The sequence below is a fragment of the Protopterus annectens genome, chromosome 13.part0 (genome assembly GCF_019279795.1).
Source record: "Protopterus annectens isolate FY-2018-M chromosome 13.part0, PAN1.0, whole genome shotgun sequence".
In the NCBI taxonomy this organism is placed as follows: Eukaryota; Metazoa; Chordata; order Ceratodontiformes; family Protopteridae; genus Protopterus; species Protopterus annectens.
This window is the reverse complement of record NC_056747.1, coordinates 1289705579-1289732247: the sequence shown is the minus strand read 5'-3', so window position 1 is coordinate 1289732247 and position 26669 is coordinate 1289705579. Positions and strand designations below refer to the sequence as shown.

Here is a 26669-nt window from a genome sequence, read left to right as displayed (position 1 = left end):
ATTGCAGGACCTACCTTTCTTATTGTACTTATTGCCATATCTGCAACATAATTTTTGATGCTGTGGTTCCAGTGATTTGTTCTCAAACGTTTGACTCTCTCACTTATTTTGAGCTCTTCTGTATCACAGGCCACTGTACACACCATTGTTTTGAAACCAAGTCTTTGGATCATTTCTTTAATTTAGTAACTATCAGTGGACACAGTGGAACCTTATGCGCTTGTGAGGAACATATGGCAAATTGTGTGCGTCTGTGTCTGAAACTTTTGCCTCTGGTTTGTAACATTTTGTCTTCTTCCTGTGTAAAACTCAGATATAAACTTTGAAAACCACTTACTGAATAGCACACAGAAGCATAGTACTCGGATATTTTTTTGTTTAAATATTTTACCGAGATAAATGAAAGTAGCTGCAAGTCCCTTTTCAGCGACAGCCTGGGTTTGCTTCGGAGATACATTTTTTTTTAACAAAAATTTTTCAGTTCTTAGACAAGTTACCCTGAAGCAAGGCATTTCTATATGCGTACACTTAAAATAAGTCACGTAATTCATTTCTATATGTGTACACTTAAAATAAAAATCACGTAACTGAGTTAGTTTTGCTACCATGTAACATGAAGCGGTAAGATTCATCTGACTCAGGTCAGCTTTGTCACCATATATTTCAGTATTAATTAAGGACGCTACATGATGTACAGTTTGTATTCTAACATAGGTTGGTGTCTCGGGTATGTTAAAGGTATACAAGGTCATGGCTGTGGACTGTCAAAAGGACCAAAACAGTTGCAAAGCATTTTTCAGTTCTTGGGCAAACTGCTCTCAAGTGAGACATTTCCAGATGTATACGGTTTGTCCGTTTTTTTCACAAAGGCAGAACTACTTAATTCCATTGCTTTAGAGTCCCTAAATGAAAACTCTGACACCGTCTGCATTGGGTCAGCTTCGTCAGCAAGTATTTCAGACTGCACTCAGTACTCCATATGGTGTGATTTACATTTTTAACTCTGATGCAGGTTAGAGCTGTCACGCACCTTCTACCTATATGAGGGCATGATTCAGGATAGTCTCGTATCCTACACTGGTAGAGAGAAAGGAAACTGTAGCAAAGCTTTACTGCATCTTGTGTTTTGTGAAACTTGTAGTCACTGTGCATTAAAATTGGTAACCGTTTGAAATGTCAGGACTCCCTAGAGTAAGCCCCAAAACAGACTGAATGACCAAAAAGATGGACTTAAATATACCAAGTCCGAGATGGCAATTTCTTGGGATATTCCCTGTTCTCTGAGGTGTGATAATCTCTGAGTTGGTATATACAAGTTCGGGGGGTGCAGGGGAGCTTGCCTCCCTGCAAAAAAGAAGTTTAAAGGACAACAACAATCTTCCTAGAAAAGTACTGGTAAGCAGACATTTATTATATATTTTATTTACATTTTTTTACCAAGAAAGTCCAACTAGGCCAGAAGCCCATTTTCAGCGGAGGCCTGGGGAGAAAAGCTCCACAGAAGTATAAGCAAAATACAATAATTAGTACAATAGTATATGTACAGTAAGATGCAGAATACACATCCTCTAGTTAGTCTATACAAAGTAGTATTCAGTACAGTTTTCTGGTAGATACAGGTTCAAAAAGAAAAACACACAAGCATTTCAGTGAAGATCACTGTGAGAAAAAATGAAGTTAGTAGTGTGTATGTATTACATAATAGTTATGGACAAATGAGATTTCTGTTATATATATTTATTTTTGAGTAGTAATAAACACTGAGGAGAGGGAGAAAATGAGGTAAGGAGTGGACATTGTGTTGACAGAGTTATAGATATCTTATAATTTAAAAAATATATATATATTATTTAAATAATGGCAAGGGGGTTCCAAAAAGAAAGCAAGAAGCTCCCCCCAAACCAAAGGGCAAGCAAACAAGTCAGAATGACTATATAGGGGACCTTGCCCTCTGCCCCTCCCCTTTCCCACCATGGTAGTCCCTTATCCCTTCTAGAAGGTTTGAATCTCCAGCTCTCTCTTTGGCAGCATATAGTTTCATACAAATGGGTTCTGAAGCTCATTCAACAAGATTACAAATGACTGTGGGAAAAAAATCCTCCAATCCAGGAAGTTATTTCTCATCCACCAGACCAAATTTCTCTTCCCCCCCCCCATCTTACAGCACATGTTGTCTCAGGGAGTAATAGAAACAGTTCATCTTTCCCAGTTGAGAAACATTTTTTATTCAAGGATGTCTTTGGTGCCAAAGAAAAAAATGCCTGTAGAGCAGTTCTGGATCTTTATTTCCTAAAGCAACTTGTGATAGTGCCCAACTTGAAAATACTGCTACAGTCTGTTACCCCTTCTTCCACATTTGAGTTTTTTGGTAACTCTAGATTTAAAAGATTCTTATCACATCCCTAGTCATCAAGATTTCAGACATTTCTTTAAGGTTTTGTGTATCTGGATCACATTATCAGTTCTCTGCTTTACCCTTTGGGCTATCTACTACACCAAGAGTGCTCACAAAGAGTCTAGCTCCAGTAACGGGCCATTGCAGGGTGCAGGATTTTCACACTTTTCCACATTTAGATGACTTGCTTATCTTTGCAGAGTCATTTTCAAAGTGTCAGGAATCTCTTATTTGGAAGAGAGATCTCTTATACAAGTCTAGATTCCAAGTAAACATTCAAAAGTCTAATTTTAACTCCATCACAGAGTGGATCTACTCACACAAGAACAGGAATGCTTGATACATTCCAACCCCAAATAACTTGAACTAACTGACTGGATGATAGGGTAATCACCTGTTTACTGAGGATGTGCAACAAGTACTTATGGAGGCAAGAAAATCTTCCTCTAGAAAATCTTATTTTAGCAAATGGAAAAGGTTTTGTGGTTGGTGACACCAACATAACCAGCACCCATTCAGGGCTAGTTGTTCTCTGGTTTTATAATGTTTGTGTCTGTTGCTATCCTGTGGCCTTTCATAGTCATTTGTCAAGTTAATTTATCGGCGATTTCAGCAGGTCTGCCCATGGATCCCATTCTATCAATGTATTCTGATGTCAAAACATTTTTGAATGGGGTTTTGCATGAGAGACCTCCCAAGAAAGTCTGGCTTATCCTTGGGATCTTAAAACTTAATACTTGGTCCATTTGAACCAGCTCATCTGATTGACTTGAGGTTTCTTAATATGGGAAAACTGTTTTACTGATTGCTCTGACCACTGCAGGAAAAGTATCCGAGTTGTAAGCTCTTATGGTGGGTCAACCCTGTCTCATTTTTATTCACAGAATAGGACTTATTTGAGAATTAATCCTACTTTGAAGTGGTGTTCAGGTTTACTTTAAGCCAAACTGTCCATCTCCTTGTTTTCATTCATGAACCCAAAAATGAGGGAGAAAGGATGGCTCGGTACCTTGGATGTCCATAGACAATTTGGTTACTGTCTTGACAAAACAAAATCTTTCACAACTTCTGATCAGTTCATTTCTTGTGATGGTAAGAAAAAAAGGCAACCTGTGCCAAAACAGGCCATTTCCAAATGGTTGTCCAAGGCTATTATCTTTTGTTATACTCGTCACAACAAAATTATTCCAGGCAGGGTCAGGGCTCGCTCTGCCAGGGCCTTGGCTTCATCTGTGGTTTTCTGGAAAGGGTTTATTTTTAGGAGTATTCTAGAAGCTAAAACTTTGTTTTCAATACAGATTGTTACTTAGCATTTTAAGCTTGATTCCATCTCCAGGGCTAAATCAGGCTTTGCTAGGACCATTTTCAAGGGGCACCCAGACATTTCCCCTTCCACCCCCCCCCCCAATGTAAGCTATGGAAATCTACTCATCTAGTTTAAGCTACTGCAGCAGTGATCAATATGATGACCATAGTACAGTTTAAACGTGCCATAACAGTAGATGTTTGAATGATCACGGCTGCAGTAGCCTCTCCCGCCATTCCCCTTATTTTAGTGGTTTTTATGCCAGGTTGTGGACATTGGTTTCATTTTACTTGTAGCTGTATACTGTTGGGGCGTAACCTCCATCTCTCAGTTGGCATTAAATCTCTGAAGACATTTCGCACCCAAACCTGATATTTACTTGGCTCAGCTCGAGCTGACTACCAGTTTGGGGGCATGGAAGGTGCCCTGAAACTGTGGAAGCTAGCCAGCTGTTCTATCCTATGCAGGATCTAACCGGTATCCTATGCAGGATATAACCGGTATGGCTTAGGCTACTGCAGCAGTGATCTTTTGAGGATCTTCTGGTTTGGTAATTTTGCTTACACAACTGTACTGTCTTCACCATTACACTAATGTCGACTTACCTGTGTATTCTCACCAGGCTAGAGATTTGAAGAACATCGTGGCACACTTTGGTATCCTAGCGCCAAATAATATTGAGTAACGGGGTCTAAGAATGTATTTGTTCTCTTCGAATTGTAGTTGCTAAGGGGGAAAAAATTAAAATCACCAGCTTGCATGATAAACTTAGTTTCTCCCTCATAACTTGTTTTCTGTTTTGTGTCATTTTAGACTATAAATTAGTTGCAGGAAATGCTATTTTACTTTCTAATCACAGTCGCTGATGCTTGTTTGTTCATTATTTATTTTAGCAGCCGCACCAATTCCGGCTGATAAATTGGCAAACACAATGGGAAAAAAACAAAACAAAAAAAAAGTGGAAGAACTTGTAGAGGAAGAGGAGGAAGAGTATGTGGTGGAGAAAGTTCTAGATAGACGTGTGGTGAAAGGAAAGGTTGAATACCTCTTGAAATGGAAAGGCTTTTCAGAGTAAGTATAGTCTTTGTGAAAAAGGAAAGAACTTATTTACCATGTCGCTTGTTGTACAAGAATTAGCACTTTCAGTTGTGAATGAGAACAGAACTCCCATTAAAACACTGACCTTGATTTCCTTTGATTTTATTTAGTGTGCTATTTTGCTCTCTGTTTGCAGTGTTAAAATCTCCAGTGGACACAGTCCTGTGACTGATGGTGCTGTTATTTTGTAGCAGCAGACTTGTGTTATGGAAGCCTTTTACTACTTTAGTAACTACAGAAGTAGCATTGATGTTGTTTGTGCATTGGTGCTGGGTGATGTAATCACTTTTTCACGCCATATACTGTTGGTCTCATGTAATTGCGTGAAGCGAGCTGCTATAGTGGTTTCTCTTCTGTCATCATAGAACATGCCAGAATGAAGACGAATCACCATATTTACTGTTGCAAACTATTGTGAGGGATTGATTTCCAGGCAGGTTACGATTTATTGCATCTCTTTAAAGTGCCTAGCAGGTAAGACCTCCCAGGAGACAGATTTAGCCAAAATTGTCACTGAATTGCATTGTGTTAAATATCTAAACAGAGGTATGTGGTTGTTAACAAAGTAGGGAACCACTGAGAACCACTCCATCATTCCAGCTTAAAAAAAACAGCACGTTTGGGTTGCGTATTTACCTTACCAGCATCAGTGTGGTGATATCTTCTAAAGTGATAAAAATGCCTTCATTTTTGTTTTATCATTGTGAAAGTTTTTAAAACTCCATTTATCCTTGTTTCCAGGGTTCATATTATAATTTTTAATTGAATTTAGTGATTCTGATTTAAAATGCAGAACTCATGATGGCCATACGTTAATTTTATAGTTGCTTTTTTCTTAGTAATGAGGCTACGACTTTACATTCTTACAGATTCCCATTTGTTAGATGAGACTACCATTTGGCTTTGGCCCAGAACATTTGTTTTAGGCTAGCATTTGTTTCCACTCTAGAATTTGCTCGGCCTCCAACAGAAAGGTTCTGAAATTCAGAATCATGTAGTAAAGATTAATGATTTAAACTTTGTTTTTATGTTAAAACTATTGCCTGGTTTGATCAGTTAAAGGTCATTATTTCATTATCTGGTATTCATAATCAAGTGCTTCTGATGGAGTCAAAAGGTCAATTCTTATTTCCCTTATTTGTACGCCTAGGGTCTATACATTCACGGTGATTATGATGTTTAGGATACCTATACAGCCACTGGTATCACCCAAATGGGTAAATTCTGGGTAGTTATGCTCGAAATTCATGTGTAGCCCATCATAACTTTCTCTTCCAAAAATTGTTTGTTGTCATGTGCAAATTCCTGTTTTAAGCAATCCCTGAAATTCTGAATTAGAATTTGGAACCCTAACTACTGAGTGAGACTGAAGTCGTCACAGAGAAGCGTTATTAAATTGGTTAGTTTTTCGTTCTATTTTCTCCCTTTTGCACAATGTTGTGTAACCTAGACTTTGTTTATATAAGTTGGAGTTGTTGGGTTGGGGTTGTATAGCCTAATGCAACACCCAGGGCAGAAGTTTTTACTTCTGTAGAAAACAAGAAGCTGAAAACCTCATTTAGTCACTGAATTTCCTTATGACCCATGACTTGAGCAGTCAGCAGGATAACGTAGAATTTGGTCTTAGTGGAAAAGGTTAGTGTTTAGTTAGGTAATAGTCTTCAACACTTCAGGTAGGGAAAGCCTGGGGGACTGTTTCCTTACTTTTAACATCAAAGTTTGTGAATTCATGATGCTGGTGTAGTCCACAAAAACTTGGTCTTCTGAAAGCTGTTAGTAGATTTTTACACAGTTTCACTTTAACATATCCATGAACATTTCCATTAGCAGAATGTAGCTTGTAATTTTTGAAGATTTATGTGGAAGAACGTCTGATGTAAGTTTCTGAGATATGTTGTTTGCAAAATCCACAGAAGCTATGCCTTGTGTAGATTTGTTTTTGAAGGGGAGAGCTTAAAAGACTCATTCATAGTGTAACCCTGGTTCATGAAGGGATGAAGCCCTAACAGTGACATAGATGACCTGAGGTAGTTTAGTAGCTTAGAGGCTAGAGAAGGTCAGTGGGGACACAAAGGGAATTGTCTTATGTTAAGGGAAATGACTGTAGTAGCCTTCATGGGAAATCAGGGGAACGCAGATGCCCATGGGGGAAGGTGTAACAGGCCCTCACTCCAACCACTGCAGTAATATTTATGCTAGAACTGGGAGAAAAAATCCTCATGGATATCTGGAGAATAACTCCCCACCCCCACCAGTAACAAGTGAATGGTCTGTAGATATAGAGGACAGAAAGAAAGGAAACAAAAAGTTAGTAACCCTGTTGCCTTTGTAATAAACAGGAGAATAACTATCTTTTACCTTCAGAGAAGAGTTTAAAGTTAAAATCCTATAGGCTGTTAGTGTTCCAGTTGCATCTGCTCTTCACGTACAGATAATCTAGTCTGCACTGAAGAATATAGATGCAGAAACGATGTTTGGAACATTCAGACTGAAGCTAGATCAATTTTCCATCCAAAAGTTGCATAGTCTGTGGTGTCACCCTTCATTTTCAGTAAGTAAAGCTCAGACGTGTCACTTAACTGTGGTACAGATCAAGATTAATGCATAGGTGTGCAGGTGTTCTAAGTTCTATTGGAAACAAAAACATTTACTAAGACTGAAAGTTTTTTTGGGGAGACCATTTGCAGTTTATGGCTCATGAATGGCAGTATGAATGTTGCTTTAGCAAATAAAAAATAAAAAATCTGGAGTCATTCACATATATATATATATGTGTGTGTGTGTGTGTGTGTGTGTGTGTGTGTATATATGTATATCTTTTTTTTTTTTTTAAATGCAAGGGCTTTAGAGCACTTTACTTAATAAAGTGAACTCCTAGCTGAATTTAATGGACGTTGATGGAAAGATTACTTTCCAGTGCAGCCATATTTGAATAGCCAGTTTTGAAAAAGTGTGGATTTTGCATACTTTCTCATCAAGCATCTGTCCAACTCCCATGTATATAGGAACTTCATTTAAGAGAAAATAAGTAAGTTGTGTAATGTGACATAGCCATTCTCCAATTGTCAGAAGATTTAACTATGTAGGGCTTGAAAATGGAGTTATAAGGCTGCTTTAGCCGAGAAAGGTCTTCTTTATTGCCTGCTTATATGAAAGTGTCCTTCGTCCCCTTTTTACAGTTTAATAATAGGCCTTGAGGAAATGTACTGTATCAATTTTAGTTTCTTTTGCTGTGAAATTTGCCAGTTCAGAAGAACAGGTGTACTGTTTGTGTTGTCTAGGCCACAGTTTAGGTGTACTGTTTGTGTTGTCTAGACCACAGTTTAGGTGTACTGTTTGTGTTGTCTAGGCCACAGTTTAGGTGTACTGTTTGTGTTGTCTAGGCCACAGTTTAGGTGTACTGTTTGTGTTGTCTAGGCCACAGTTTAGGTGTACTGTTTGTGTTGTCTAGACCACAGTTTAGGTGTACTGTTTGTGTTGTCTAGACCACAGTTTAGGTGTACTGTTTGTGTTGTCTAGGCCACAGTTTAGGTGTACTGTTTGTGTTGTCTAGGCCACAGTTTAGGTGTACTGTTTGTGTTGTCTAGGCCACAGTTTGCTTTAAAGGAAAATAGCAAAAGCTTGTAAGACGTTTGCCACAAGTAGCAAAGTTGCCCGCCCCCCACCAATATCATAGGCTTTGCTTCCCACACCCTTATGTGTTGACCAAACCCTGAGCTCTGTGCTTCTTGAGGTAAGGAGGAAACTACATTCTGATGTTTTGAGATTGATTTGTGCGCACTGTCAAATTCTGTACCTCATTGTGCATACAAGTCTTAAAAAAATGTGTGGAGAACAAAACTACTTGTGTGGCTGTAGTTGTTGCAGGTGTAAATATACTGTTTTCCTCTGTTAATTCCTTTGACAGGTTGTGTGGTTGCTGTCATCTTGTTATGCCTACTGCAAGCATCTCAGAGGATAACTCTCTCCAATATTTGTCTGAATGCTCCACTTGAGACTTCTCTGGGACTTCTGCTCTTCTCATAACATCAAAGACAATATTGTTGTGACTTAAAATGTATTTTTCTTGAACAAACCTCCACTGTTTCTTCCTAGCAGCTTTCAGTGTGCAGGTTATACAGCATATAGTTTCTGCTATTCCCTTTCCTGGAATGCAGCTCCTGGCTGCTCCTTAGTGAAACAGCGCTGAATTCAACCTTGTCTCCCTCACTCACTGAGCACAGAGGGCTAGCTTGGTTATTCTAATAGCATCTCTGTCTTGACTTATTCAGTTGCAGTTTCTCTTTAAGATGATTTTGATTTCCTACACGTCTTTGCTGACTCAAAAAATCCTTCCTTTTGACCTACAACCCTTAAATAACTGAGTAGACGATAGGTAACCTTGCAGTAGAATGCTTTTGTATTCCAGTAATGCTGGTTGACAAATGACCGTCCCTGTAACAGTTACCGTTAATGCTCTTTGGTTTCTTCATTAAACATTAATTGTCTTTATCGGCTTGTCGATGTAAGCATTATATGAAGGATAGTTTGGATTAGATGTCACATTTCAAAACTCCCTTCTGCTTGAAAATCTTAATTTTTTTGCCAACATTCTGTGTCATTATGCAGTTCAGCTACATCCTGAATTTTATGTCTTGAATGTAGCTATCCTTGCCTTAATTACACCTGTTGTAGTATTTGTCAGTGTCCTACTTTCTGGAAACCTTGTGTAATATCACGCATCAGATGTGTAGACTGCTGATACTGAAGCATATTTATGCCATTGTTTTTCCAGAATGGAATAACGAAGCATGGCTTTTCTTGGATTATTGTTATGGTAAACAGTAGACAATTACACACAGCAAAGTCTTCAACTTCTTGCTATATTGTATTCAGACGTTTCGGGCTAAAATAAGATGTCACATTTTTCATAGGTTCATAGATTACTACTAGGCTAACTGCCCTTGGGAGCCATTTTAAGCCTAGCCAATTACCACATTTGAGAATCAAACCCTGCACCTTATCTCTGTAAGGCAAATGCCTTAACCATTATGTTGTATGCAGAATCCTTCTTTTTAGCCTGTGAAAGAGCCAAACTGTAATGTGCGCCTTCCTGCCAAAATGTCTTTCCTTATTTAAGTGCTATTACCTGAACAGTCATATGTCCCTGTAGTGCATCTGTCCTTTTAAATGTTGCATTTTAGATTGCATTTCTTTTCTCACTGCAGACCTCTCTTCTGGCCAACTTATAGCAGCCTCACTAATCACTGTCTGGATTTCTAGGTTATTTTCGGAGCAAGTCTGAACTTCTTATTTGTATTGGGTAATTGCAGCCCATTTAACTTCCAGTTCATTTCCAACTCGATCTTTCTGCTGCAGATGCAGATGGGAATGACTTGGCATTTTTGCTGGGTAATAACTCTGACTCAGCAGGATTCTTTAGCCTAGGTAGTGTGGTATGGCTTAGATGTATTCTGTAATGGCTTATCACGCTATACTAGCCATTCCATCCCTTGTACATGTTCACTGACCTTCTCACAGTTGTATACTATGGCTAACTGGTGGTGGTCTAGCCGCTCACATCTTTTCTGCATATTGGTAGAGGCTCTTAACTCACTATATACCCATGTGTACAAGGACAGTTTGCTGTAAGCCTACACTGTCTGCATTTGTTCTGTACATAAGTGCCTTTTACTTTTCTGTTACTTGATGTAACGTTAACTTGATTGCTAACGTATTGGAAATAGCTATTGCTTTCTCGCTGCTTTTACCTGAAAGGTGTGTGTAGAATAAACCAGAAGTATAATCGTCCTTGTTTTCACCGTGACAGTACAAAAAAGCTGCACAGCACTTTGCTATTTCAGTTGTTCATACAGTAATGTACATGCAACAGGATATGGCAGCTGCAGGTGTTTTTATATAGTGTGTACATCTAGGTCTTTAGTTTAATAGTCGGAACTAAGATGAGTCTTCACAAGTAGAGAGAGAAAAAGCAGAGGCCGTAATCCGTGCAGTGCTGTACTGCAGTTCTAGAATACTTCGCTAATGAGCATATCCCCAGAGTCTGTAAATCACTTGCAACGTCATAGCTGGGTAGTGTGCCCATGTCTGAAGACCATTACATTTACTTAATTACAAATAAGCCTATCAAGTCTGCTGTTTAAGTTCGTATGATTTTCCTGTCGTCTTTGCATCCATCCTTCCCTCTTGCTCATTTTTTCCTTCTATTCCGTGTCTCTTGTATACTCTTGTGGATCATCTCACCACTATTCCGTGTCTCTTGTATACTCTTGTGGATCATCTCACCACTATTCCGTGTCTCTTGTATACTCTTGTGGATCATCTCGCCATCACTCGTTCTGATGATCTGTAACTGTTTGCAAAGAAGTAATTTCAGAGTTCTAGAGAATGGTCCATGTAATTTGCAGTTCCTCCCATTTTTTGTCCTTCATGCTGTCCGTAACTGTTTTATCTGCTTCATGATGTTTTACTCCAATATTGTGATCCCACTCTCTCTCTCCTGATCTATAATCAGTTGAGCGACGCTTTTTGTAATCACTTGTCATATCCAGCAGCCTGATACCTTTTATTGTGTGTGGTCCATAGAACTGCACACTTTTCTCAAGGCTTGGCATTACCTCTCAGAATTTGGAGTCTGTCTGTATAAGATAAGACCCCCATCCCCTAGTGAAATCTCTTTGCTGATTTCACTGCTGTTATACTGTACTTGTTGTCACCCATTCTAGGTAAAAAAACAGCACCCTCAAATCCTTTTTCTGTTCTTTTGCCTTAAATGGGGGCAGTGGATCAGTAGGTCACACACTCGTCTTTGGTGTAGGTTCTGTTCCCACACTAGGAAGAAGCATTGCTAACACTGTACTGCTGCTTAAGGGGATGCTGCATTCCTGCATGTGGTTTGTCCTTTGGATGAGACGTTAAACCAGTCTGCTTCATCCAGTCTGCTTGAGTCGGTGGTAGCTCAGGTGGATCCCTTAGCACCTATTGATATAAGCAGGGTTTCTTTATTAAAATATACATAGTTATTTACATGTCTGCGTTATTTATATTGTTCACAATATTTACAATATACTTTTCTATCAGATGTTTTTTCTGTTACAGATAACAGTATTTTTTTTTTTTTTTTTTTTTTGCTTTCTGACCCCCCACTCTAACTCCTACACCCAAAACCTTTTTTTTAACATCATAGCCAAGTCCCATTTTTGGTTAAATATAATTTCCGTCACCCTTTGATTCCAAATTATCCATAGAACACAAAAGATTTGCTGTGTTTATATTTTTGTTTATTTGCATTTGTTTACTGGTGTGGTTCACTGGGCCGTTGAGCCTATTTTCAGTGGAGGCCTGGGGAGAAAAGCTCCACAAATAAAAAACATAGAGTGTGTACATATGAAATGAGTACATTACAAGAGTATAAACAGTGAAGGTAACCTATTAATTGGTTGTATTACTGAAATAATAGTACTGACAAATGTACAGTGCAGCAAATGTAAAGAGATGGACATTATAGATATTTCTGACAGTAGAGAGAGAGAGAGGTTTATACCTGGCATGGTTACATGGGACATGTTTGACATTACATAGATATTTCTGACAGTAGAGATAGAGGGGTTTACACCTGGTATGGTTACATAGGACATGTTTGACATTACATTGATATTTCTGACAGTAGAGGTAGAGAGGTTTACACCTGGCATGGTTACATAGGACATGTTTGACATTACATAGATATTTATGACGGTAGAGATAGGTTTACACCTGGCATGGTTACATGGGACATGTTTGACATTACATAGATATTTCTGACAGTAGAGCTAGAGGGGTTTACACCTGGCATTGTTACATAGGGCATGTTTGACATTACATTGATATTTATGACAGTAGAGATAGGTTTACACCTGGCATGGTTACGTAGGACATGTTTGACCTTGCATAGATATTTCTGACAGTAGAGGTAGAGAGGTTTACACCTGGCATGGTTACATAGGACATGTTTGACATTACATAGATATTTATGACGGTAGAGATAGGTTTACACCTGGCATGGTTACATGGGACATGTTTGACATTACATAGATATTTCTGACAGTAGAGGTAGAGAGGTTTACACCTGGCATGGTTACATAGGACATGTTTGACATTACATAGATATTTCTGACAGTAGAGGTAGAGGGGTTTACACCTGGCATGGTTACATAGGACATGTTTGACATCACATAGATATCTTCTGACAGTAGAGGTAGAGAGGTTTACACCTGGCATGGTTACATAGGACATGTTTGACTTTACATAGATATTTCTGACAGTAGAGGTAGAGAGGTTTACACCTGGCATAGTTACATAGGACATGTTGGGTTAAGCATCAGTGTCAGCATTAAGCAGGTGCAGTTAGATTTTGAGAGGAGACGACAAGGAGCAGGTGCACTTCCAGATAGATACAGTGATGGGTATATTCCGCATTGGTAGCAGATCTGGCTGTTTTGTTATAACAAGTCGCGAGTTTAGCTTTTAGAGAGGATTGGAGATTAGTAAGTAGAGGAGCACCATATATGACAGAGGGTAATAGGTGGAAACTAGGACTTGTTTTGTGCAAGGGCTAAGGAAGTATTTATGCCTATAGAGGATTCCTAACTTTTGGTGAGTTTTTGCTGTGATGTATGTGTAAGTCCGATTTCTGGTGTTAATCTATAATTACTCCTAATAGACTTGTGTGGGTAACGACCTCAATTGCTGTGTTATGAGAAAGTATAGTGAATTGGGTTTTAAGAGGGTTGTCTTCTTAGGGGAAAAAAGCATGAGCTTGGTTTTAGGGATAAGTGATTATTATTCATCCAGGTCTCGGAGGAGGTAAAGGTAAGTTGAGTTTTTTGTTCTAGATCAGATATGGAATTGGCGAAGCATCTAATAGTCAAGTCGTCTGCATATTGAGTACGTGATCCTTGACCTAGTGAAGAATGAAAACTGTTAATGAAAATGCTGAATAGGAGGGGTCCTAGTATGGAGTCTTGGGGAATTCTAGCAGAAGTGTTAAGATAAAGACAGAGGGAATGTTGCCATTTAACCGCCTGTTGTCTGTCTGTCAAGGGCGGAGGGAGAAGGATGTTTTTAGATAGTTGGGATAGATGGGGAGAGGGTGAGAGAATGTGTCTGATGCTTTTGAGAGATCTAGGAATAGGGTGGAGACAATTTAACCAGTGTCCCGGGCTCTATTAATTGTGTCCATGAAGGATATGAGGGCTGTTGTGGTGGTATGACCTGGCCTAAATCTGTGCTGTGTAGGAGATGGGATTTACTTGTGAAGTAGAAAATTTAGAATTTGAATATGCATACATTTTTCCAAGACCGCTGAGATAGGAGAGAGAATGGCTATTGTTCTGAAGTTTGAGTTATCCGTATAATTGCCACCTTTATGAAGAGGAAGAATAAATGCATTTTTTCCAGAATTTAGGGACATATTCTTTGATAGATCTATTTAAAAGTATGGCAATAGATTAGGCAATAGCTTTGGCTGCTAGTTTTAGGAGTTGTGTAGGTTGGTTGTCAGCATTAGAGCAAGGTTTGAGCTTGTGAAATGATCTTTTTGTTGTAGTGGTTGGAATAGGTTTTAAAGAGGGGTTGTGAGGGGAGTAGGAGGGTGTCGTGGCAGAGGAACAAGAGGGTAGTTTTGACAGATTTGCAGGGTTTGTGCTGCTTTGGGGGAAAAGAAGCAGTGATGTATGCTATAGTATTGATAAAATGAGAATTAATGTGAGAGTTTCTTGAGATGTTTTGTCAGGATGTGGACAAGGGTTGTTCTTTGTGTCTGTGTTTAGTAGAGATGTAATAGAATTCCAGAATTTGGGGGGGTTAACTTAAAGTTGTTCTGCAGTTTTAGATAATAGTCTTTTTGGTCGTCTAAGTAGTCTTTTTTTTTTTTTTTTTGTTTTACCTGTTTTCAACGTTCGAATTTCAACAGGTCTGGAGTGTTATTCGCTAGCCATTGTTTCCAAATTTTGCTTTGGCTTTCATACGGTTTTGGTAGTCTTGGTCAGCCATGGGACATGGTTTACTTTGTTCTGCTTTAGACGAAGAGGAGCTAGACTATTTAGTATATGTAGAAATATTGAGTTTATTTCAATTTTTTTTGACGTAATTTCTATTTTTTTCTTGTAATACTCAAATTCTGTTATATCCATATTTATACTGTTTACTTCTTTAAATCCCTCAACACAGTTCCATTCTAAAATCTTTTTTTCATAACCTTTAACATCCCAAAAACCCATGCTCAGCAGTTTCAAATTCTTCACAATACAACCACATCCTGTCCATTTTAGTTTTATAAGGCATATTTGCCTTTGCAAGTAATTTTTGTATTGTCGGTCTGCATAAAAGTTCTTGGCACTCTATCATTTCTTTACATCCTCCTCTTCTCGCTTGTATCGCACTCCCTATTTCTTTATGCATCCCGTTCCACAGATATATCTGACAATATTAATGTTGTTGTACCGTACTTATCTTCCCTTTTCAGTCATTTTGACATGACTGTTTCATAACATGCTTTTATCGTGATAATTCTCTATTTCTTTCTTATAGTAAACGTTCCTTCTTTTTGAGTTAAATAAATTAAACCAATTAAACCATTCCATTTTATGTTTCACACTTCTATCTGAGTTAGAATCGAACCATCATTACCGTTTATATATTTTATTATTTTATATAAATTCAAAGATGCGCTGTATACTATCGGATTTATCAATCCTATTCCACCCTTCGCTTTTTGTACATATCAAACCCTCCTTTTAACTGGATTTAGCCTAGAACCCGAAATGAAGGAAAAATATTATTATACACTTTTTTCTAAAGTCAAAGGCAAAACCCCTGCTAGATACACAATTTTAGCTAACAAAATAGAGTGATCTAAATACACTTTATACTGGGAAATCTTTTAGTGTGTCTTTTAAGTACTGTTTCTATAATGTCTTGTTTTCTAAACCATATTCCAAGATTTTTTGTTTGTCATATTTAAATTTAATTCCTCCAGTTATCCTTTTCAGATCCCAGTCCTTGACATTTTTATTTATTAAAAACCTTATTAGTTTAATAGTTTCTTGTAAATATATTATTGCTTTACTCATACAAACCTCATCTTTAGTAATAATAGGAATATAATCTGCATATGATGGCATAATCAACATCTTTACTCCTTCATTCAAAGTATACCTCATCAATCCCATGCGTCTATTTATCTGTAGAGATCACATTCGTTACTAACACAAGTGGTATACTACTCAAAGGCCAACCTTATCTAATCCCTTTCTCAAGCTGTATATCCTCACTAAACCACCCATTTACTAATGCTTTGACTATATTGTACTTGTATGCTGTAATGCAAACATTTTTTTATCTTTTCACTTTATATTAAATACTTCAAATATTCCCATAATACCGAATGATGAATCCTATTAAAAGACTTACTTAAATCTCCCGCCATTAATTTAGCATTTACATTTCTGTGCATTATATTCTCCACTATTTCCCTAATTATCGGTAATAAATCCTGAGCCCTTTTTCCTTTTATACCGTATGCATATCCCTTTACAATCTTACATATTTTCTTCTCCATTCTTTTTTGTAAAATTTTCATTAAAATTTTGTAATCCGAATTACTTAATACTGTCGGCCTCCAATTATTTCTTTCTTTATTTTTTATTTATTTAACATTTGTTGACCAGGACAGTCCGACTAAGACGGAGCCTATTTTCAGTGGAGACACACTCCAGACGCATATCTTTGGAATGTGGGAGGAAACCAGAGTACCCGGCGGAAACTCATGCAAATGCAGGGATGACATGCAGACTCCACACACAAGGCACCCCAGCCGAGAATTGAGCCGGAGAACCTCTTGCTGTCAGGTGACAATATTAACTGCTACACCACGTTGTTTATCACTTTTTTTTCCATATAAACCTAACTACACCCCTACAAAATTCTTTATATATAAATCCTTTCTGCAACCATTCATTTAATACATTTGAAAACCATTCTTTTTGAGTCGCTATCATATCCTTATACTCCCTTTATTCAGTATCATCTGGTGCTGCCACTGCTGAATCTAGATTCACTACTTGCAAAACCTGCAGTAATTTGTGTCATTATTTTTGTGACAGACTGGTACCAGTAAGAGTGAAGGGGAAGGTCTACCAGTAAGAGTGAAGGGGAAGGTCTACAAGAGGGTAGTGAGACCAGCTATGTTATATGGGTTGGAGACAGTGGCATTGACAAAAAGGCAGGAGTCAGAGCTTGATGTGGCAGAGTAAAAAATGTTAAGATTTGCACTGGGTGTGACGAGGATGGACAGGATTAGAAATAAGTATATTAGAGGGTCAGCCCAGGTTGGAAGGTTTGGAGACAAAGTCAGAGAGGCAAGATTACGTTGGTTTGGACATGTGCTGAGGAGGGATGCTGAGTATATTGGGAAAAAGATGCTAAGGATGAAGCTGCCAGGTAACAGGAAAAGAGGAAGGCCTAAGATAAGGTTTGTAGATGTGGTGAGAGAGGACATGCAGGTGGTTGGTGTGACAGAGCAAGATGCAGAGGACAGGAAGAAATGGAAACAGATGATCTGCTGTGGCGACCCCTAACGGGAGCAGCCGAAAGAAGAAGATTTTTTTCTTAATCTTTATTTACTTCCTATTACTTACTAATATTTATCCTCTGCTCTTCAAATGTCTTCATATATTCTTTCACTATTTCCAGGATTTTCTCTTGGATATTGTATACTTTCCCAGTGAGTCCTTCAATACTCTCATAACACTGTTATTCTCTTTAACTATCTTACTTGGATATGGTGCAAGTTCTTCTTTTTATCCTTGCAAAAAGTATCTTTGCTTATATAATAAATGTTCTGTTTTTTTTCTTGTTTAATTCATACAGTTCTTGTTTCTTCATAATAAAGTTTTGATCATTCCTTTCCACACAATCAGTAGCATTATATACTTTCTATCTTGTATGACACGGGAAAGAAAAAATACATATGGATAAGATTTTTTATACTTCTGTTTGAAACGTAACCATTCTGACCAATCCGTATAGAATTCTCTCATCTCGATATGATCTTGCAGTAATCGCCACTTCTCTTTTTGTTTTTTCCTACCTACGGTGTCCCATTTACCTCATTTGTTCTTTTTAATCCCTTTCCTGTTTCAGTGCACTGTTTCCTTTCATCTCAATCCAAATAGCCATATGATCTGAAAAAGTTGTCATCACAATGCCTTTTTCCACAATTGATAAACTTTCTGATACCAAAAAGTCTATTTTGGGTTTTTTTCTCCTCTTTTATAAGTTCATGTACTTTGATTCCAAATCCTTAATTCCCCACATTTTTAATATCTAGCTTAACATGATATGCTTTCTTTTTCCTGCATTCTCAAGTTACAGTTAAAATCTCCTGCTATGATAATTTCCATATTAATTATTACACATTGAATGATATTTGTGAATATCTCTCCTCTCTCTCCTTTTTAGTTACACAAGCATAAATAGCCTTAATTCAAACTGTCTGATCGTTCCATCTTGCTAGATGTTCATCGTGTTTCACTGTTGCAGTCCTAACTAACTGGTTATCCAGTTCCCGATAGCCCTCGGTCGGCCAGAATACCAAAGGCAAGTAAAAATGCCATCGGTTGTAAAGGACGTCAGGGCGTCTGATACAAAAGGAGGCAGCCGACATCACTTCTCCGTCTTCCTTGCCGCTGAGCTGGAAGCAGAAGCTTTTCATGCACAAGTGCCGGTCAGCAGTTTACCTTTGTTGGTTTCCGACTACAAGAGTTGAAGTCTACTACAGCTAAGTAACCCTGTTGGGGATCCTCTTTTCTTGCCTTAACGAATGTCAGAAAAAGTTAATTGCCTTACCTGTGCAAAGCAGATTCCCCATAGAGATTTTCATTCCTATTGCATTATTTGTTTAGGCCTTGACCACGATGTTCCCAATTGTGATCTCTGTGCCTCCTTTAATCCACGTACTACCCGCCGTCGGGCTAAGATTTTGGCTAGGCATTTTAGAGTTTGGCCTAAATTCGTTGGTATGGTGTCCGCCAGTCTTCAAGCTTCAGATATTCCGAAGAAACATAAGGATAAGGACCGCGACAGGTCTCAGAAAGCTAAGTCGTCGGATGAGGTTAAGTTGGCCGTCAGGCGGTAGCCAGTGAGACACCTTTGCAGTCCGCAGATGTACAATCGCAGGCCTTGATTGAGTCAGAGACCCTTAGGCCTTCGGCCTCCATTTTGCCTTCCGACCTGCCGCCGGTTGCTTCTTCTGCTGGAGCCGGAACCGCTAAGCTGACTACAGTGTCCAAGGCTTCCATTTTGCATTCTGACAGCAAACTTCTTCCTTCGACTTCTGCTGCAACTTTGGCGGTTGCCAGGCCTCCCGTGTCCTTCAGGCTTGCAGGCATATCTTTCATTCGTAAGCCTCTGAAAAGGCAGGCTCCAGTTTTTTCTCATTCCCCTCAATCCCAAATGGTTAAAATGGGCTACTGATTTGTTGACTCTTATTAGGGGTTCTTAGCCTCCTCCTCCTCCTAAAAGGAGCAGGGATGTTTCTCTTGAGGTTTTGTCCTGTTCAGGTTCTAATTCTTTCAGCATTTCTGCTGATGAAGAGGAATTTTCTCAGGCTTTTTCTCCTTTTGAGGATTCAGATGCAGAGGAGTCCATTCCTCTGGCCTCTCCTCCAGAGGATTTCTCTTTTGGTGATGTTTTAAATACCCTCAAAGAACATTTTAAATGGGAAAGTCAGGATTATCCCCAATCTAAGAAACGGATTAGGGAGTTTCTGGTTTTACGTCAGCATAAGCCTCTTGCTATTCTCCCTGTGTTGGAAGTTGTTGATGATGTTTTTCTGGAAAATTCCTTGACTCCAATTTCGGTTCCTCCTGCTCACAGGAAACCTGACAGGTACTACAGAGTCGCTCATTCTCATCAGTTTCTTTTCAGGAACCTGTTTGGCGGATCCAGAGGTTATTTCTCAAGGCCCTAAATGAGTTAACGTCACTGTTACCAGGAATCCTGTTCTCTCTGACAGGGAATCTAGGAACCTAGATAGGTGGTGCAAGAAAGTTTATACCTCTGCACCCTGGCTATTATTGCTACCAATTGTCTTTTTCATATGCTGAAGTACCAGCATCACACCTTGGAGTCTATTAAGTCTAGGATTGCAAGTGTGCCTCTTTTGGCAGAGAGTAAAGACATGCAGGAATTACTGAATTCCGCCAGTCTGGTCAGTAAGCATTCCTTGCATTGTGGTTTTGACATTCTTGAAGCCTCCAGCAGGGCTACGGCTACTGGATCTGTTATTAGAAGGCACCCTTGGCTTAGAGAACAGCCTCTTCCAGAACCTGTCAAGGCTAAGCTTTTGGATGTACGTTTGCATAAAGACGGTCTTTTTGGCAGCAAAGCGAGGAGGTACTTAAGAAGATTGAGGATATAGCCAAGTCCATGCAAACTGTTAAGGAAGTTCTGCAAGTCCAATCCCCTCGCTTTAACAGGAATTACCCTTCCAAGAGTTGGACCTTTCCTGATACCAGCAGACAGAACCGTTCCAGGACTAGAGGTTACAAATCTTCTAGGGGGCAGGCGGCTACCCCTCAAAGGTCTAGGCGTTGGGAGGCTTCCACTTCTAAGGGGGGAAGCTCCAAGCCTGCATCTCAATCAAAACACTCTCAATGACTTTTTACAACTTCTGCCTGTTCTTGCTTGCCTGGAGAGTCCCTTAGGGGGAAGGTTGGCCCTTTTTTCAGATGTCTGGGCCTCTATCACAGATGACAAATGGGTGCTCAGGACAGTGTCCCTGGGGCACAAGTTTTCTTTCCGCACCTTTCCAGCTCCCAAGAGATTCTGGACGTTCCTCCAAACCAAAGGGCAGAAGTAGGAAAAACAAATTTTGTCTTTGTCTCATCTGGGAGCAATAGAATCAGTTCCTGCTCAGCAGGTAGGCCAGGGCTTTTCCTAGTTCCAAAAAAAGAAGGCACCTGGCGTCCTATCCTAGATCTTTCCATTCTGAACTCTTTTCTAGTAATTCCAAAGTTCAAAAAGCTCAGTCTGCATCAGTTACTACCAATGTTAGAAAAGGATTCCTGGCTGGTAACCTTCGATCTCAAAGAGGCTTATCTGCACATCCCTATCAGGGAAAGTTGCAGGCATTATCTTCATTCCAGAGTGGGCAAGCAACATTATCAATTCTGCGCTGCCCTTTGGCGTATTTACTGCTCCCAGCGTCTTCACAAAGTGCCTGGCCCCAGTCATTGCTTTTTGCAGGCAGAAGAAAATTCAGATTTACCCATAGTTGGACGACTGTCTGATTCAGGCAAGTTCTCAGGAACAGCTACTAAAGGATCTGGAATTCATAAAGACTCTTCTTTCTTCCCTGGGTTACACTCTCGAGGAAAAAATCAAAAATGGTACCAACCAAGGAGATAACATTCCTGGGAGCGAGTCTGAACACAGCCGCCCAGATGATATATCTCACCCAGGAGAAGCAGACAACTGTTTCAGTTTACTTCAAGAACTTGGCAAGCCTGTCCCAGCTCCCTGCAAGAAAATACCTGCAAGTTCTGGGATTCATGGCATCTTGTATTCTCATGATTCCATATGCAAGACTGCATATGAGGAAATTGCAATGGTACCTCAAGAACATTTGGTGTCAACACACAGAGGACCTGGTCATGATGATTCCTCTGCTTCTATCTCTGCAGACGGAGTTTCTATGGTGGACAACAACCTGTCTACAAAACAGACATGCCTTTTCGGACACCTCCTGCCACTCAAGTTCTGACTACAGACTCATTGGACTACACCTGGGGAGCACACCTGGATAGCAGATGCATACAGGGACGTTGGAACGCCCAGCAGATGCACCTGCACATAAATTTAAGAGTTGATTGTAGTTCAGCAGGCCTTACTAGCTTTCAAGCATCTTCTTTCTCCAGGGACCCTGCTTGTCATTCCAGAGTGGGCATTCAACAAGCAGGGAGGGACTCACTCTTACCCCCTGTGCAGACAAAGCATGAATCTTTGGTCCATGGCAGCATCCCTGGACCTGCATCTCCTAGCTCAGTTTCTTCCAGGAAGGCTGAATGTTTTGGCAGACCAGTTGAGCAGGCAAACCCTGGATCCTCACGAGTGGCAGCTGAACAGAGCAGTCTTTTACAGCATCATTCAACATTGGGGCATGCCTCAGGTGGATCTTTTCTCCTCCCCAGACAACCATCTTCTACCTCTCTTTTGCACCAGGCAGCATCACAGCAGAGCCTGGAAAGTGGATGCTCTGTCCTTCCCTTGGACGTTGCTATCAGTGTACGCCTTCCCTCCTCTTCCTCCCAGAGTATTAGTGAAGATCAGAGACGAATGACCAAGGACTGTTCTCATAGCTCCGGCTGGCCCAGATAACATTGTTATCCGCTGCTGCGCAGTCTCTCCCTTTTTCCTCCTTGGCATCTTCCTCTGAAGCCAGATCTTTTGGTTCAGGAAAGGGGAAACGTTCTACATCCGACATCCTCATCTTCGGTCTCTCCATTTCGCAGCATGGCTCATTGCATGACTCCTTCCCTTTCTTTCTCCCATTCCGAACAGGTGATTGACATGCTGAGGGAGGCCAGGAGGCCTAGCACTAGGAAGTCCTACGCTGGCAAATGGGAAAGGTTCTCTCAATGGATGCAGGCTAGAGGGAAATCTGCTTCTCAGCCTACCCTTCCTCTGATCCTGCAATACCTGGCTGATTTGCTTCAGGGTGGTCTTTTTTTCCTCTCTCAAGATCCATGCTTCAGCCATTTCATAGGTTCATAGGTTCATACTAGGCTATCTGCCCAAGGGCATTTATAAGCCTAGCCCATAGTTATGTGGCTTTCGCCACCCCTTTAGTTTGAATAAAAACTATGCCTATCATTTTGCTGTGCCTCTGTCAAGCAGTGACGCTGAAGTAATCCCTGGGGTATATCTGCAATCTCCCATCCATTGGTCAAGATTCCTCTTGAACAAGACCAGAGAGGTGCTCTGCCTCACATGTACCGGGATTTTGTTCCACAGCATAGGGAGTCTCTGGGTGATGAATCTGTCCCTCCAGCACGTTCTATTTATAACCGTGTCAAGGTTTAAGTCTCCCGCCCTTGTGGTTCTGAGGGATCTAGATTTTTGAGGTGAAGCATATTCATCAAATCTGGGTTTGACATGGCCTTATATGTCAGGCACAGGTCACCTCTGAGCAAGCGGTATGAGACTGAATAGAGCTGGAGTTCTTTCAGTCGGGCAGCATAAGACATATTTTGAGACCCTTTATCCTTTTGGTGAGGAACTTTTGGGGCCTTTCAAGCTGCAGCAGGTGTCTGGTCAGATACATTCCGAACGGGCATTGTACTCAATCATAGGTCTAATAAGTGATGAGTACAGGGGACGATGACCTCCCTTGATCTAGATGTGAATCCTTCATGATCAGGTGGGTGATATAGAAGGTTTTCCTAACTACTTTAGCAACATGAGTGTCAAACGAAAGGCTACTGTCAACCTGGGTCCCCAGATCTCTGATGACTTTTCTGTGCTCAGTGGATTGCCACCTATATGGTAGCTAGGGTAGCCTTGTTTTTCCCACAGGGTATGACTATGCATTTTTGGCGTTTAACTTCAGGCCATGGCTCTGGCACCAGTTATCCATTTCTGTGAGGCCCTTCTGGAGGATATCTGTGTCAGATGTGTTTTCGACTATGGCCCAGTTTGCAGTCATCTGCAAACTTTGTCAGCCATAACCCTCCTGTGTTTGCTTGTACTTCAGAAAAGTAGATGCCGAACAAGAGTGGACCCAGGACTGAGCCCTGTGGGACACCACTTGTGACAGGCTTTGAGTCTGACATGGCTCCAGCAACTCTGACCCTGTGGGTTCTGTCACTTAGCCAGTTTGCAACCCATCTTGTGATGTATGGGTTTACATTCAAGCTGATGAGTTTTTCGATGATACCTGAGTGGGGTATTGTGTGAAGGCCTTTGCCAGGTCGAGGTAGGCTGTATGGACTGCCTTTCCCTCATCAATGGCCTTGGTGACTGTCTCGAAAAAGTCAACCAAGTTTAAGAGGCAGGATCTGCCTTTGACAAAGCCAAACTGAGTTGGATCCAAAGTCTGCAAGTTCCCTATGTCTTTATTTATGAGTTCCATTATGATCCTCTCCATGGCTTTGCAGATAAGGCTTGTCAAGCTAATCGGGCGGTAATTTCCAGGGTCTGTGGAGGCACTGCCCTTATGAAGTGGGACCACAGTCGTGCGCCACTCCTTGGGTACGTATCCTGAGGTGAGGCTAAGATTAAACAGCTGTCCTAACTGTGGGTTTAATTCCTCATTGAGTTCATGAAGCACACAGCCGGGGACACCATCCGGTCCCATGGATGCTGTGTTTCTTGCCTCAGTGACGGCAGTTCTCACCTCTGCGTTGGAGATGTTTGGGGCTACAATCCTCTGGAATAGATATCTCTCCTTTGGGAGAGGGGAGAGTTTGCACTGAACCTGTCAGCCAGTATGTTGGCAATGTGTGTAGGTTCAGTAATTTTCACATCATTTTGAACTAATTCTGAGCATATCTGGGAGTTTCCTCCTAGGTTTCTAACATAGCTAAAGAAGGCCTTATGATTCTCTTTAGAGTCCTTGGCGATTTTTCTCTCAAAATTTGCCTTGGATGATTTTATGAGAGCTCTTAGTTTTTACTTATAATGATCAAAGGTGTCTTACCTTTCAAGGATTTTGCTCTATCTTGTAGTAGCTTCCTCCTTTTGTTGTAGAGCTTGTTTATGGCTGGGGTCCACCAGACTGGACGCTTGCCTTTGGTACAGAGAGTCTTAGTTTTGTTTGGGATTGCCTGATCCATGCAGTCCTGTAGGTGCTGGTAGAAGGCATTTGTAAGTGATTCAGCGGTTTGAGTAATGTTTACCACTGGCTCAGGGGCCTTAAAGGAGACCACACTAGTTTTAGAAGTGTGAAATCGGCTTTTGAGAAGTTTTCACTGTGGTCTTTTTGTTTCAGGTGGGGCGGATGAGGACCTCCAGCGAGATTAGGTTATGATCTAATCTCACCAGTGAGGGGTATACTTCGGTGTTGAACATTTTGATCCCATGTTCGTGATGATGAGATCAAGTATGTTTTCTCCTCTTGTGGGGATGGTGACTAGTTGTTCCATGGCATTTGAGTTTATGAACTCCAGGAATCTTTGGGTTAGAGTGTTCGGGCTTGAGTAGTGTTCCCAGTCTATATTAGGGTAGTTAAAGTCACCTAGTATGATGGTGTTTGGAGATACATTTATCCCTCCAATGTTTTCAGGAAGGCCATGTGAGGTTCCTGAGTTTGAGAGGGTGGCCTGTAACATGCTACAAATTGCAGAGCAGTCTTGCCTATGGTTAATTGCACCTGGATGGTCTCCGATGCATCATGCGTTGCCACCAACCTTGAGGTGTGGGTGTCCTTTATGAATATGGACACCCCCCTCCTTTCTTGGTGTTGTCCGGAATTTGGGGCCGAACGCATGATATGAGGTGAAACCTGTTAGTGCTGGGGTGCTCTCAGGAGCCTTGAACCAGGTTTCTGTCACAGCACAGACATCGATGTTCTCCATATTGAGAAGGGCCTCAGTGTGCATCTTGAGATTGAGACTTCTGGCATTGAGCAGCATTACCCTTAGTTTTTTTCCTTTTTGGTGTTCTAGGGTGGTAGGTTTAGAATTTGAGCCTTGCCTAAAAAAGGCACTATGGGGGTGGCAAGAGCCTTTGCCAATATCCGGAAGCCCAGGGGTGACAGGTGCAAGCCGTCCCTTGCGAAGCAGCGTGGCTTGTCCAGCATGTCATCCCAGTCCAGCATGTCATCCCAGTTTCTTCCAGGAAGGCTGAATGTTTTGGCAGACCAGTTGAGCAGGCAAACCCTGGATCCTCACGAGTGGCAGCTGAACAGAGCAGTCTTTTACAGCATCATTCAACATTGGGGCACGCCTCGGGTGGATCTTTTCTCCTCCCCAGACAACCATCTTCTACCTCTCTTTTGCACCAGGCAGCATCACAGCAGAGTCTAGAAAGTGGATGCGCTGTCCTTCCCTTGGACGTTGCTATCAGTGTACGCCTTCCCTCCTCTTCCTCTTCTTCCCAGAGTATTAGTGAAGATCAGAGACCAATGACCAAGGACTATTCTCATAGCTCCGGCTGGCCCAGACAGCATTGTTATCCGCTGCTGCACAGTCTCTTCCTTTTTCCTCCTTGGCATCTTCCTCTGAAGCCAGATCTTTTGGTTCTGGAAAGGGGAAACATTCTACATCCGACATCCTCATCTTCGGTCTCTCCATTTCGCAGCATGGCTCATTGCATGACTCCTTCCCTTTCTTTCTCCCATTCCGAACAGGTGATTGACATGCTGAGGGAGGCCAGGAGGCCTAGCACTAGGAAGTCCTACGCTGGCAAATGGGAAAGGTTCTCTCAATGGATGCAGGCTAGAGGGAAATCTGCTTCTCAGCCTACCCTTCCTCTGATCCTGCAATACCTGGCTGATTTGCTTCAGGGTGGTCTTTTTTTCCTCTCTCAAGATCCATGCTTCAGCCATTTCTGCTCATTGTTCTCTTGAACAACACATTTTCTCTCACCCCCGGTTGAAAATGTTTCTCAGAGGTTCTTGCAACATAAAACCTCCCAGAAGAGCATCTACTCCAGCCTGGGATCTTAATTTTGTTAGAGAAACTCGCTCTTTCTCCTTTTGAGCCAGCTGCCTCTGCAGATTTAAAGTTTCTCGCTTGGAAGACCGTCTTCCTCTTGCCTATAACTTCAGCAAGGAGAGTTTCGGAGCAGCAAGCTTTGATGGCCATGGAGCCTTTTCTCATTTTCCATGCA

At 40.9% G+C, this 26669-nt stretch overlaps 1 protein-coding gene across 1 annotated transcript in view; it reads left to right on the top strand.

Annotated features, from left to right (window-relative positions):
- CBX1 (chromobox 1) overlaps positions 1-26669 on the top strand; it is a 494455-nt gene that overhangs the window by 153194 nt on the left and 314592 nt on the right. Inside the window, 1 exon segment of the mRNA XM_044055314.1 lies at positions 4595-4772. Coding sequence (XP_043911249.1) covers positions 4595-4772 — 178 coding nt within the window.